At 36.5% G+C, this 15,042-nt stretch overlaps 1 protein-coding gene across 4 annotated transcripts; it reads left to right on the forward strand.

Annotated features, from left to right (window-relative positions):
- The first annotated feature begins 689 nt into the window (after positions 1 to 689).
- Positions 690 to 12,805, forward strand: impdh2 (IMP (inosine 5'-monophosphate) dehydrogenase 2). 4 transcript variants are annotated; one of them, XM_079897669.1, is made up of 15 exons: positions 690 to 1,045; positions 2,206 to 2,254; positions 2,339 to 2,440; positions 3,021 to 3,095; positions 3,366 to 3,572; positions 3,651 to 3,738; positions 5,166 to 5,365; positions 5,469 to 5,559; positions 5,639 to 5,734; positions 7,286 to 7,357; positions 9,478 to 9,621; positions 10,330 to 10,474; positions 10,767 to 10,910; positions 11,216 to 11,299; positions 11,845 to 12,805. In XM_079897669.1, the coding sequence occupies exons 1-15, from the start codon at positions 948 to 950 to the stop codon at positions 11,864 to 11,866; spliced, it is 1,617 nt and encodes a 538-aa protein (XP_079753795.1). In that variant the 5' UTR covers positions 690 to 947; the 3' UTR covers positions 11,867 to 12,805. The 4 variants fall into 4 exon arrangements, with proteins under 4 accessions (XP_079753795.1, XP_079753796.1, XP_079753797.1 ...); XM_079897670.1 differs by lacking the exon at positions 7,286 to 7,357; XM_079897671.1 differs by lacking the exon at positions 10,767 to 10,910 and having other exon boundaries at positions 11,845 to 12,511.
- The last annotated feature ends 2,237 nt before the right edge of the window (positions 12,806 to 15,042 follow it).

Consider the following 15,042-nt stretch of genomic DNA (forward strand, 5'->3'; position numbering starts at 1 on the left):
AAACTGAATAATTGCACTGTTCTTACAAGATAATTATTACTATAGGCAAACCATGACCATGAAATATAACATTTGTTTTTTTACAGAAGTGTATAGAACAATAGTGTTTTATGAAACACTTCATGATTTAGCTAATCTTTGAGCACATTACTTCATCATTTTTTTTCATCAAAAGCCAAACATACACAACAAGGAAACGATGCAAAGTCAAAATTTCTGTTAGAGAAAAAAAAATCATTACAATACAAAAATATTCATATTAAAATACAAGGAGAATAAAAGGACATGGTCAGAAATGTATACAAATATGTTTAATTTTACTAACAACCAGTGAAGATTGACTGTTCATTACTTAAATGTTCTAATGAGTTAAATATAAGTAAACGTTGAAAAAATTATTTCACAGTAAAAAATAACCTTTTAATGGTGTTTGCGTGCTCTAGACTCGAGGGGCATTAGGTGTCCTCGCGCGCTCCCGAGCCTGCATATTCAGGTCAGTTCACTAATGCCAAATAAAGTCAGCAGAGTGCGCGAGATAAAATTAAATCTTATGTGTACACATGCGCGCGACATAACGAGAGCCCACCCTCCGACCCTCGTATAAACAGGAAAATTAAGCGCGTTTTAGTGAATAAACACCGCCCTGCTACAGCCCGGAAGTGACGTTCAAAGACAACTTATTTATGTCTGCGGAAGACGAGGACGTCCTCCACACAGACACGTGTGATGCTCGTGGGCACTACGGGCAGCTTCAGTCCCCAAAATAAGAGGACACTTGGGTCTTTCTTATTCAGACCGGTCACTTCATTAAAAAACTGTGCTTTTTGCGATATTTAATGTCATTAAGGGCTTTGAAGACCGTGTCGGATTGAAGCAAAGAGAAGAACAGAACTTACTGTCTTGAAAAACTCTTGTGAGAATTTGGACTTTGGCGCTTTTCATGCACTATGGCGGACTATTTAATCAGCGGACAAACGGGCTACGTGCCTGACGATGGTCTAACTGGACAGCAGCTCTTCAACTGCGGAGACGGACTTACCTACAAGTAAATACCCCTCGAGTTGTGCCTCATACCCACTAGTGCATTCTCCATATGCTTGCTATTAAACATTAAACAGGCTTGCCAGTCAGCACTGCAGATGTGCTCTCTCAGTATGCAGCTTCGTTTAAAACAGCCAAAATGAGCTGCTGTAGGTGTCGTTGTCGGTCTGTGTTTATCTGGTTTAGTATCCAGCATGTTATATTGTGACAGCACACTGTCATTCATCTATTATGCAATTCCACTTCACGTAGGTCAGTACTGCATAAACATAACCGTGAAGGCACATGTCAGTGCGGTGCCATGTGGATTCACATGTCGGAACTCGGAAGTACTGATGAACTGTGGGTGATTCAGCACTGAGATCCTCTGCTGACATTCCAATGTGCCAAGTTCAAACAAGCAGAGTCTATTCTTAAACCACTGACAACCCAAGCAGCTTGTCCTTTACCAAAACCAATTGCTGTCTATGTTAGGTCTTCCCAAATGTGCTATAAATAGGTTGAACTTTGGGAAGTATGTTGTGGTTGTTTTCTCTACAAATTCTCTGGTGCCATGTAAAGCATTTAACGTCTCCGAGTTAAAGCTGTTTTTTGTCTTCAGAAACGCATTTCTGTTTACCATCTAACATAGGAATTGTACGCCAAGGAATTGTGTTTACGTTGGACATTAGATTGCAGCATTGACGTAACTCCGTTTTATCATTAAACTGGGCGTTACTTGATACACTAGTAAACAGCATGGTGTGTGACATGGATAAAAAGACTCTTTGGAACATAATCAACCTGTGAATGTATCAGCGTATACGAGATAAGAGAGCTGAAAGAGTTGAATTTGGGCAAATCGAATCAAATCAGTTAGAGTCAACAATAACTCCTTGAATCATTATTAAACTCCAAACAGCATTTTCTGCCGAATTGCGAGAATAAACTAGCAAATATATAATGTTAATGTTTCTTGAATAATAAATGCACTTTTTCCAAATAGTTTTTCCAAACAACCCTGCAATTAGTTTGTCAAAAAGTTTTCTGATTGTCTATATCTGCGGTGTTAATTCTCATGATACTTTTTTATTATATCTGTCAATTAATAGTGATACATTATGTGTTAAAAATCACAAAGCTTTAAAGTAATGAATCACCATCACTCACATTTTCACTTTTTAGTGATTTCCTGATTCTGCCAGGGTACATTGACTTCACAGCTGACCAGGTGGTAAGTTAAACAATCTCCTCTATATAATATTTTTTCTCTTCTGGATGGATGATGTGGTTTAATGTGGTTTGGCTCTCCTTGTAGGATCTGACATCAGCGCTGACCAAACAGATAACAATGAAAACCCCACTGGTCTCGTCGCCAATGGACACTGTCACAGAGTCTGACATGGCCATTGCTATGGCGGTAAGAGGATGATCGACAGAATTCATCACATAAAGTGGTCTTACAGCATAGACATTTGAATAAGCACTAATGTCTATATGTGTGTACATACCGTTACAAAAGAACCTGAACAGTTCATTTGCAAGAATGTGGCCTCATGTCTTGATATCCATAAAATCAATTAAAGGCCCATGAATTAAGACATGTGTTTTGTGTCTTGTAAATCTATGTCTGTTAGCTTTAAGACCAAATTTAGTCCTAAAAGATGATTAAAAAAATCACTTTACCAGCCATAAACATTTTACAGTCTTTCTCTTCAAGGAAAGGGGAGAAAAATGATTAAAAAAAGACTTATGTCCAGTTTCCCCAAAAACCACATGCCACTGATTAGCAATAGCAAATTTATGTTTTTTTTGCTGGGCATGAATAAATTAATGGCTTTTTTTTATATATATATAAGTAAAAATAAGACCCTTTGGTACATCTCATCCCTCAATAGGGAATTCATCAAAAAAGTCTTCAAACTTAAATTTACATAGATTGATCTTTTATGCTTGTAGGATTATGTTCTAAGGCCTAATGTAATGTTGTGTTGTCACAGCTGACTGGTGGGATTGGCTTCATTCATCATAACTGCACTCCAGAGTTCCAGGCTAACGAAGTCCGCAAGGTCAAGGTGAGTCTTTACATCTCTATGTCTTTGTCTTTTTATGTTTGTGTACCATTTTTCTCTTCTCTACTCATTCGTAATATATGTGTTTCTTCTGACCCCTACCCCACAGTTGCCTTGTCCTTCTGAATAAGAAATCCACACCTCATTCTGTTTTATGTGATATGTATTGATGTGACACCCAAGTAGAAATGCCTAATAGAACATCCTTTTTTACTCCTCCACTCGACTTTTCTCCCTCCCTTTCCCTCCACTTGGAAATTTGCCCCCGCTTAGAGGTACGAACAGGGTTTCATTACAGATCCAGTGGTGATGAGTCCTAATGAGCGGGTAAGAGACGTCTTTCAGGCTAAGGCTCGGCACGGATTCTGTGGGATTCCAATCACCGACAATGGACAGATGGGCGGATGTCTGGTCGGCATCATTTCATCACGAGATATCGACTTCCTCAAAGAGTCGGAGCATGACCTGCCCCTCAGTGAGGTGGGTGGGACTTAACACAAAGGTCGAGGGCTAAGCAGTTTTACTGAACTCAACTCACCTTATCTTTCTGTCACTTAGGTGATGACTAAGAGGGAGGATCTGGTTGTAGCTCCAGCAGGAGTGACACTGAAAGAGGCCAATGAAATCCTCCAGAGGAGCAAGAAAGGTGGGGTAGACTTTAAGCGTTTATGAGAGGGCCTTACCCTTTTTTCTTTTTTCACCCTCTTATTGCTGAGGACCGTTTTGGAGTAATCCTTGAACCAAATAAAACATTCACATGAATTTTAACTATTCATTAACCTATATAGCAGTGTTTCATGCACCACTTCTTGGCAGTGGACTCTTAAAACTAGATCTGATCAAGTGGTATTCGCAAGATGTCGTATAGGTCATACAAGTTTGACTCATGCTTTTTTGCCTAAAGGTGAAGACCCAACTCTATGCATGTTTTGTAAGATTCCCCTTTCTGTTAAACATATTTTATTGGACTGTCCTGGGTTTAATACAAGTAAAATGCTGCTCTTTTATGAAGTTATTTCACCTAAGGACTTATTTAGTAAGATTATGCCTGAAAAGGTTTTGGATTTCTTATATGTTAATTTAAAAAAAAAAAAAAATTATAATATGACTTTTTGTGTTTGTTTGCTTGGTTTTATTGTATTTAAATGATATTTGTATTTTTGTAATTACATTTTTGCCATGAAAATAGCCTTAGATGCTGACGTCATTAAATAAAACAATCTATCTATCTTAGCAGTGGCGTGCCACAAAATAACTGCAAGACAATCACTTTGAATTTTTTTTTTCTGGCTGCATGCAACATATACTACCGTTCAAAACGTTAGGATTGGTAAGATTTTCTTTTTTTAATTTTTTAATAAGTCAATTAATCTGCATGTCTGTGTTTATTTAATAGATAAAAAAAATGTAAAAATGGGTAATATTTCAAGAGATAATATTGTGAAAAATGATTACAATTTAAAATAACTGTTTAATATTTTATTTACTTTTTAAAATGTAATTTATTCCTGTGATGGCAAAGCTGAGTTTTCAGCATCATTACATCTGAAAGTGTCACATGATCCTTCAGAATTTATTTTAATATGGCGATTTGGTGCTCAAGAAAAAAATTGTATTACTATTTTTTATTACTTATTGAAAATAGTTGTGCTGATTAAAATGTTTGTGTAAACTATGATTTTTTTCAGGATTCTTTGGTGGAAGAAAGTCCAAAAACAACATTTATTTAAAAGAAACATCTTTTGTAACATTATAAATGTCTTTACTGTCAATTTAATGCATTTTTTTAAATCAGAAAAAGAACGCATTTAGTAAAGTGTCAATAGGAAAACTTCTAGTATTTTTATTCTCAAGTGCATTTATAATATCTTTTAAAAATAATAAAATTTTACCCGTGTAAGTTTTGTTTATCTATCTATTATCTACTTTTAAAGGTTAATTAATTTGTTTATTTGCCCATTTTTAAAATGATTTTAGCCATAAAAATGCTCAACTGCAATTTTTCAAATGAAGTCGGAACGCTGCAAGATAATTTTCCAATGTGAAATTCTTACACTCAGTGTTTTTCTATAGGCAAGCTTCCTATAGTAAATGAGGAGGGCTGTTTGGTGGCCATCATCGCTCGGACAGATCTGAAGAAGAACAGAGATTTCCCGCTGGCCTCAAAGGATTCCCGTAAACAGCTGCTTTGTGGCGCTGCTATCGGAACACACAATGATGACAAATACAGACTCGACCTGCTAGTGCAGGCTGGCGTAGATGTGGTCGTCCTGGTGAGGCCTGTTTTGGGCATAATCCTTCTCCCTGTATCAATGGATAAAGAGAGTTAATTTTTGTCCTATTTGGTTACATTTTTTTCCTTTCTCCTTGATTTAGGACTCTTCCCAAGGAAATTCCATCTTTCAGATTAATATGATTAAGTATATAAAAGAGAAATATCCCAGCCTACAAGTCATTGGTGGCAATGGTTAGTTTTAAACACACACTTTTTGAACATGACATCTGCAAACACACAGTTAACATAATGAGTTGTCTCTCTGTTGTAGTGGTGACTGCGGCTCAGACGAAGAATTTGATTGACGCTGGAGCGGATGCTCTGAGAGTGGGAATGGGCAGCGGCTCCATCTGCATCACACAAGAAGGTCAGTCCACCAATCGCACACCTGGCTGCCTGCCCCTCAGCCAATCACAGGCTGTGTTTCCATATCCAGTTTCTCCAGAGGGAGCACCTAATGTCCAGTGCCTCCTCTGGTCCTCTTTTAACATAGTTAGAGTAGTCCATTTCCCAAGTATCCCTGCAGTTGGCTTGGTCTGTGAGGTAATTGTGCAGATTTATTGGCAGACGATCTGCACTGCCCCCATTTCCTGTCTTTTCCCAACTTTTTTTCTGGGGTTTTAGAATCTGTGGAGAAAAGTTAATTTTTTTTTACTGCATATCCTGTTTTTTTTCTAAGAGAGTTATATGTATGTCTATATAAGTGTCCATCTGTCCATTTACTGTTTGAATATTCTCTGTCGCTTTGAATGATGGAGGTAGTGAAGGCTCTTCTTTGCTTTTCTCAGTTTTTCCACTGTGTCTATGGCATAATTTAGCTTTTTTTGTTCTGACGTTTGTCTGTTACTTGCATCAGTCCCCTTTTTTATCAGCTCTGTTCCAAAACTTAGCAAAGAGTGTTCCAGAAGGTAGGGTGTATAATTATGCTGCCTTCTGAGGTACACTACTGTTTAAAAGTCTGGGGTCAGTAAGATTATTATTATTATTGTTTTTTTTTTAAATAAATACATTTATTCAGCAATGGTGCATTATCTTTTTACAAAAGTTTTATTTTTTAAATAAAGGCTGTTCTTTTGAACTTTCTGTTTATCAAAGAATCCTTGAAAAGAGTACCATGGTTTCCACAAATAATATTAAGAAGCACAATTGTTTTCAATATGAATAAAAAATAAGAAATGTTTCTTGAGCTGCAAATCAGCATATTAGAATGATTTCTGAAGGATCATATGACACTGAAGACTGGAGTAAAGATGCTGAAAATTCAGCTTTGCTATCACAGGAATAAATTACATTTTAAAATAGAAAATTATAATATAGAATTTCACAATATTTTATTTAAATCAAATAAATGTAGTCTTGGTGAGCATAGGTGACTTAATTCAAAAATAAATAAAAAAATCTTACCAACCCCAAACTTTTGAACAGTAGTGTATTTTGTGGATATTGCAGCTCCATAATGCATTGCGAACAAATCTAAGATGGCTGACAAAGCAGGAGATTAATTATAAATAAACTTATTTTATTTGTTATTGCTTAATACTGTCAAACTGATTCAGGGTAATTCAAATGTATCATCTTACCTAACATTTGTGAGTGTAACATTTTTATAAAAACATTTTTTTTATAGTTTTTATTTTATCGTGCTCTTATCTTAGCAACATGCTAATATAAAACTCTTTTGAAATCAATTGCTAGTCGAGTCTCCTGTGAAGCGCTAGCTGTGTGGCATGCAGAGTTGCAGCCTTTGTAATGCATTCCAAATCAATCCCTTACGAGGTTTCATAACAATTAGTAAGAATGCTTCCTTAGAAGGAAGCTGCCTATGTAGGCAGTGAGGCAGCTCACTAGGTTTTAAAACAGAGCTACAGTCTGCTCTCTTTCTCAGTCTCTATCTCCCTTTCTATAATTATCTCTCTAGCTCCTCTCAGTATTCCTCCTGGTTTAAAGCTCCACAGCCCCAAAACCCCAACTACTGTTACGGGATACTCCAGTAAGTCCCTCCCCCTGATCCCCATACAGAGATCCCATTGGCTCACTATCTCACTCTGCCTGCCCTCTCCCACAGCCTGCTGCATTGATTGGTTAAATCCTCTGCATCATTAGAAGTAGTTGCTGGTTTTTGGGGTTTTGGATGCTTGTCATTGTCTGACTAAAGCCCAATTTATACTTCTGCGTCAAACTAACACTGTAGCTACGTCGTAGGCTGTGTGTAGCACGCGTACCCTTCGGCTTACCCTGAAGTGCACCTCTCCAAAAATGTAACAATGCGTTAATTCTACGCGAACCGCAAGAGCTGTGATTGGTCTGCTAGAACCCCTCCCTTGGGTTTCACATGCTCCCTCGATGTGTAATTGCGCGTCAACGCGCACAACGATGCAGAAGTATAAATGAACACCAACGCATAGCCTACAGCGTAGAGGTTCCGGCGTAGGTCCGACGCAGAAGTATGAATCAGTCTTAACCTGTCAGTAATGGTGTTTGGCACTCCTCTGATCTAAGTCTGTTACCCAGAATCCCTCACTAACATACTTGAACTAGCTTGTGCAGTGGCCCGGAAAAATAATTGGACATGCAAGTCAAACTTAAACATGTATGAGTGTCATGTATAATAAAACATTGAACTATTGTAGTGGTTTATTTAAAAAAATAAACATTTTACAAACAGTACCAAATGGGCTGTTAAAAATGACAATAATGAACATTTGGTCATTTTCTTCAAACATCACTGTATCATCTTCATAGTTAATGTGATGGGAACTGACTTTATACATCGGCTAAAAAAATCCCTTGTGGACCCGCTGATTAAAAGCCATTATCAATTTAGCACAAAAAGTCAAATTAGTTCTGAGAAAGGCCATAGCATTGTTTGTTTCTATGTCACTTGCTTCAATGTTTTATCTGTATAATAAAATGCTGGAAGTATGTCCAAATACCTTTTTTAGAGCTTCTGAAAGAGCACTGGAGCGTATAAAGTGCACTTGTTAACAAAGCTGAGTGTTTTGCAGTCATATGTAAGTGATACGTATGACTGCAAAACACTCAGCTTTAGGTAAAGGTCTTTGTTTTATAGTATAGTTTTTGCTAATTTCAGTCACACGTTTTTTTGTTTGTTTCATTTTACAGTATGCCGTGTAGATGGTGTGACTATAGAAAGGGTGTTATGGGTAAATGGATGACTCATTTCTCTGTGCTTCTCTCTTCATGTCTTGTCTCCTCTCATACTGTGATTAAAATTAAACCGCAAAATTGCCAAAAACTCCCTTGGCAACCGGGCATCAGTTATGTTGAATAGGATGGGAGGAAGAGAGCATGGGTCTCCATGCATCTCGCATGCAACTTTTCACTAATTGTTATGCTAATTAATTAATATAATGTTTAATGAGTAAAGTTGCATTAATCAAAATAGTAGTGTTTGCACTAGTGGTCTCAGACTTTTGGACTTCACTCTTTCAACAGTGATAGTTATGTGGGTTTGACAGGTTTGTGTGCATATAACATGCTCACCGCTGCTGTTTTATCGGTTTTGTTGGATTCCTGCGTACGATCACACATACAGATATGGTAGTGGAGCAAAAAATGTAGTTGATTGTTAGAGAAAAACTCAAATCATTTCCCATTGGTTTGTCCTTCCCATTCAGGCTCTCGGACGTTCTTGTTTGTCAAGACTTGCTGAGGGTTTGCTAATGTGCACCCCTTTTTCTCCTCTCCTATCATCTCACAATTGATAGAAAATCTCACATCTAAAATTCCACTTTTATAAATCCACATATAACGATAACCTTGTCTTTGAACTCTGATTTTTTTTTTTTTTTTTTCATTTTTGCTTTGGCCTAATTGTAAATGTAACTGTCTTTGTAACGTTGATTGTCACTGACTGAAGACACATGACTGCACGAGTAAAGAATACACTAATTGTGTCTGTTTGTCTGTGCGTGTGTGAGAGAGAGTATGGATGTCTGTGACAGAACAGCAGTTTTAATGCATATTATTGTCCTAATCTGCACACTTAGTATTTGTAGAATATGCAAGTGTAAAGTAAGTTGATAGTAATGGTAATTTGTAAATAAGGGTCAAATATAACCAGGTCTCTGTTTCTCGTTGTCCTCACAGTGCTGGCATGCGGGAGGCCACAGGCAACAGCCGTGTATAAGGTATCAGAATATGCTCGGCGGTTTGGCGTGCCCGTCATTGCTGATGGGGGGATTCAGACAGTCGGTCACATTGCTAAAGCACTTGCATTAGGAGCATCTACAGGTGTGGGTTACATATAGATTCACTTGCAATCACTGCAGTAGATTATAAGACTGTTTATTCTTTAAAATGTGGCTTGTTGTTTAGTATAATTATTAAAATAAAAAAGAATGATGGTGGTATTTTTGTTTTATTTATATACTTTTATAATATTTATTAATATTTTGATTTCATTTTAATTTCACTTTTAGTTGTTCTGTTTAAGCGCTTGTCATTTTTGCGTTTTCTTTTTAAATATTTCTATTTAGATTTATTTTGTTGTAGTAATTTCAGTATTTTAACTAATTTCAGTTAGTTAAAGGGATGGTTCGGAGTAATTTCAACCTAGGGTCCTTTGCACCATGACCTGAAGCCAAACACCCCCCCCCCCCCCCCAGAAGCTTTTTGTGTTTGGCTCGAGGTCATGGTGCAAAGGACCCTAGTTTGAAATTACTCCGAACCATCCCTTTAAGCAAGATTTCTAATTTTCATTTAAAATCATTTTCATCTAATACCCGTTTTATTTGATTTCATCTTTATTTTAATTACCAATTTAAAAAAAAATAGTTTGTCAACGAATACACCACCTAATTATAATCATCATCACCATTGTTATTATTATTGATAGTTTTTTTTTATTTATAAAATGTAATATATAAAATTATATCTTAAGTATTAGCCTAATATCATAATTGAAACTAAATTCTTTTCTGCTTTTGGTTTCTCTCCCAGTAATGATGGGGTCATTGCTCGCTGCCACCTCTGAAGCTCCTGGTGAATATTTCTTCTCGGATGGGATCCGTCTGAAGAAGTACAGAGGGATGGGCTCACTGGATGCCATGGACAAGAACCTGGGCTCACAGAGCAGATACTTCAGGTAGCACATATAAATATATTGTCTCCCAAACACAATACTGTGTGTACCCACTAATTACAGTTTACCCCATGTTTTTTTAAACCGCTTCGCCTCACGCTGACTGCAGTTTCACAACTGCTTATACAGACTAATGCATGATGATAATTAGCCTGATTGTGAGGTTTTGATAAAACATAATATTTAACGCTTATAAAAGCCAAGTAAAACAACAATTATGTAGAAGACAGAAAACCTTATAGTATGTAAATATACCAAATTCACTCTCTCTTCTCTTTCTCTCTCTCTCTTTCAGTGAGAGTGATAAGATTAAAGTAGCTCAGGGAGTTTCAGGAGCAGTTCAGGATAAAGGCTCCATCCATAAGTTTGTTCCATATCTCCTCGTTGGCATACAGCATTCCTGCCAAGACATCGGTGCTAAGAGCCTCACACAGCTGAGGTACATGCAAACGCACTAATTACTCACATACCTGCAATTATATGCACTTATAGGCGCAGTGTATCATTTCTGTGCCACTAGTGATGCCAAACAAAATTGTAAAAAGTGTGATTGTTTCCAACCAATCATTTCTTATTTTTGCAATTCTGTTTGATGGCACTAGTGGCACAGATATTATACACGCCACTTTTAACACAATAATGCAGTGCTAAAACAGACACTTGCATGTTTGAGTTCAATTACAGATCATTTTTTAATTGTCTCTTTTTGCGCTTTTTCTCTCTTTCTTTCTACATCTATCTCAGGGCAATGATGTATTCTGGTGAACTGAGGTTTGAAAAGAGGACAATGTCAGCTCAAATGGAGGGTGGAGTGCACAGCCTACACAGGTAGTGGAACATTCATACTCTTAGTCTGAAGATATTGTACACTACCGTTCAAAGTTTTTATTCAAAAGTGAAAGAAAATACATCTATAATGTTACAAATGATTTCCGATATAAATGCTGCTCTTTTGAATTTTCTATTCATCAAAGAATTTTGAAAGAAGGTGCATCAAGGTATACACAAATATTAAGCAGAAAAACTGTTTTCAACACGAATAAAAATAATAACGGTTTCTTTTGAACCAAATCAGCATATTAGAATGATTTCTGAAGGATCATGTGGACACTGAAGACTGGAGAAATTATGCTGAAAATTTAGCTTTGCCGTCACTGGAATAAATTACAATATATTAAAATAGAAAGTTATTTTAAATTGCAGTAACATTTCACAATATTGTCTTTACATGCATTTTTGGTGAGAATAAGAGACTTCTTTCAAAAAAACATTAAAAATCTTTCAGAAACCGAACTTTTGAACGATATAGTGTACATTTCTATTTAAAAAAAAAATGTAAAAAAAATGAATTGACATTTGTTTTGTTCTTTCAGCTATGAGAAGCGCCTGTTTTAAAGACACTACAGATGCCAGTTCATGCACAGCCAAATGCACATAAACCCCCATTAATGGACTTCCACACGTGCTATTGCACATTCAGGCACCCGGACACACCGAGAACCTCAGCTTCCTCTTTCTCGTCTTCCCAGCCGCCTTTTCTCTTAGTGAGGAGAGAACCCGTGTGTAAATGTCTGTGAGCATATGCCAGTGTGCGTGAACGTGTGGTTGTGGGAAGAACATGCCGTCTGCTGTATGTATCAGATGCCTTACATGTCAAAAAATGTTTTTGATTGTAATCATTTGACAAGTTGTGTTTAAAAATATACATTTTTTGCAACATTTTACCATATTTGTCTTGACTCTTGTTTTGTTTCGTAAAATACAAACATACCTGCATATGCATTATTATAAGCAAAAAACTGTCAACGTTTTCAGTCCTCAGAAGAAAACCGAGTGCAGTTAAATCTGTGTGAAACAGGAAGTGTTTTATTTTAATGGGATTTATGTTAAGTTTATTAAAAAGAGAACTGACACTTCAAGTTAGATGTGTGCATGTGAATACCTTCATAAAAATCTGCCTGTGACATGTAAATTATAACATAGTTTTGACTTGCATGTTTTTTGGTTTGTTTTTCATAATAAATTGATTTTCAAATCCTGAATCTGTGGGTGTGTGGGTAAGTGGCTGCTAGACATTGACATTGGTACACTATTCCTCATTTTGCAAGCGCGTCTCAAGGGAACCAGCCTTCACCTCCAAAACTACCGGACTTTCCAAACAGGCGTTCACACATGCTCACTAATGGACCAGCACCTGGACAGGTTGGGTTGAGAGCCCCAGGTGGCTCCTCATAAATGAAATATGATATTGGCCCGTTAGTAAGCTCATCCCAGCTGGGCCCAGATCTCTTAACGCTTTTATACACAGCAATAAATGACTGACAGTTGTATATTAATGTGTGCAGCAGTATTGTCTTTCTTGTTTTCTGAGAAAACTAAAACATTTTTAAAATATTAGAAAAAAATCACGTGTCTAATTCTCATATAGATTTATATTTAGAAGTATATATATATGTGTGTCTATATATATATATATATGTGTGTGTCTATATATATATATGTGTGTCTATATATATATAATACATAAATACACCTACAATGAAGTTAGTTAATCAGCTATAATATATTTTTATAAAGATTAACAGAGAAAAATATATAAATCAAAAGAGAGATGACAGGAATTATAAGAAGAGAAAAGAGAAGGGAAAGACATAGATGTTTGGAGGGGGGAGGTTGTGGGTAGCCTAGTGAAGAAGTGAAAGTGAAAATGTTCCTCAGATTTCTGAGGAGGAAGTCAGGAGGCATAAATACGCAAACGCTCTTTGACAAACTCGCACAAGCCAGGGAGCAGAGAGAGAGAGAGGGAGTGCGCACAAGGAAGAGCTGGAATGACAGAAACAGGTAACATAGAATTAGGCCAATTCATCTCATCTCTTTCATACCTGTCTATTTTTATCTTATGTTCAATGTGTCTTCCTCGCTTGTTATTCATCATAGTGACAAGTTGTTTTCTTTCATTTCCCTTCACCTTTCCTCCACTTGTTTCTTTCATTTGCTAACTTATCTTCTCTTTTGCTAAGTTGATCCCACTGAAATGGAAAAATAAGAATGTAAATGTGCATTGATACAAACTGTCTCTTATTCATTTGTCTATATTTTTTCCCCCTCACTCATTTCAATGTGTTTGGGAAATATAAGGAAATCTTCACGTAAAAGAAGGAAAGACAGTAAGAGAAGAGATCACTTCAACTAGAATTCACTCAAATATTTATTAGGTGCCATCAAGGTTGTTATTTCTAAAATGAAGCTTCATATTTCAAGCTAGTTCCTCTTTATGTCTGACTTCATGTGACTTAATTTAGTTAATTTTATATCCTCTCTTTTCATCTTGTCTTCGTTTAACTTGCATAACCCCCCTTCTCCTTCTCTCTCCCTCCCTCTCTCTGCCCACTCTTTCTCTGATATGGAACAGGTTTTTCAAGATACAAGTCTACAGATGAAGCAAGATAAATAAACAAGTTTAATTCTCTTGCGGAAACATCAAACTTGTTTGTGGTAAAAGCTGTTTCGATGTTATTTCATTTTCACTTACATTAAGGAACACATGAATGTAATTAGGTTGAAATTTCCATATGGAATAATGTTGAATGACGAAGTGTTGCTGGATGTGTTTATTCCTGGTTTGTCATTGAAAATGGCCACAGCAGTCTGGGTGGTAACGGAACCCATAATGCAGCTGTTTGGTTGATTGACAGCTGGCTATGGATTCTGTGGCCCTCCTTTCTTGCAGGAGCTTAAAGTTGAAAATTGAGTTTTGGCTTCATTCAGATATGATATTGTAGTTCTGTATTACTGATGTTACTGATTATTTCTGTATTAAGTTAATATTTGCTTAAAGGTAGTTTATTTAGACATGTGTGTCTGTGCAAATCATGTGTATATGACAAAGTACTGATGTTGCTCTTGAATGACACGTTTTCTCCCGGATCGCCATCAATATGTTTCGCCACCGGGAACTTCGTGTCAGCCAAGATTGACATCAATTCCTTCAGAATTTTCTATCAAAAATCTTCAGAATTTACCACTCTTCAGTGTTCAGTAAATCACAGAATCTTTTTCAGACATTTCAATTTTGTCTTTGTAATTCTTCAATAAATTAAGAACCTTTGTCAAAACATCACTTGATGACTTTTTCACTTTTAGGCCTGAATAATTCTTTAGGTTTGTATTTTCAAAAGCTGACTGGTCAGGTTTGTAGATTGTACTCTGGACAGCGGACACAAAGTAAAATATTTGAGTCAGTGTTGCTGTTTTAGTTGATCTGGGACCAAATCCAGATCTTACTAAACAACAAGTGATATGTAATTTGGCCCAAGTTCAGCTCTTATTGTTACCTGCCTCAAACAAAGCGGAAGTACTCAAATAAACATCCAAACAGCCAGCATTAAAATTTGCCTTGGTATGAAGTGTGACCAGATCTCATTTTGATATATTTTTCTAAAGATAAACCCTTTACAAATATTGTTTTATCACTGTTACATTAAGGAAATATTTGAGTATTCCATCAGAAGTCAACTGTTAAAAATGTGTTGATGCGAAAACTGTTTATACTGGAAACAATATTCCGGATG

The sequence above is a fragment of the Squalius cephalus genome (genome assembly GCF_949319135.1).
Source record: "Squalius cephalus genome assembly, chromosome: 16".
NCBI lineage: Eukaryota > Metazoa > Chordata > Actinopteri > Cypriniformes > Leuciscidae > Squalius > Squalius cephalus.

Bases quoted from the DNA above. Each gene is read 5' to 3' on its own strand.
- impdh2 (XM_079897669.1), top strand. From the start codon at position 948: ATGGCGGACTATTTAATCAGCGGACAAACGGGCTACGTGCCTGACGAT. The intron at 1,046-2,205 runs GTAAATACCCCT...TTCACTTTTTAG, and splicing joins GGAGACGGACTTACCTACAA to TGATTTCCTGATTCTGCCAG. The intron at 3,739-5,165 runs GTGGGGTAGACT...GTTTTTCTATAG, and splicing joins CCTCCAGAGGAGCAAGAAAG to GCAAGCTTCCTATAGTAAAT.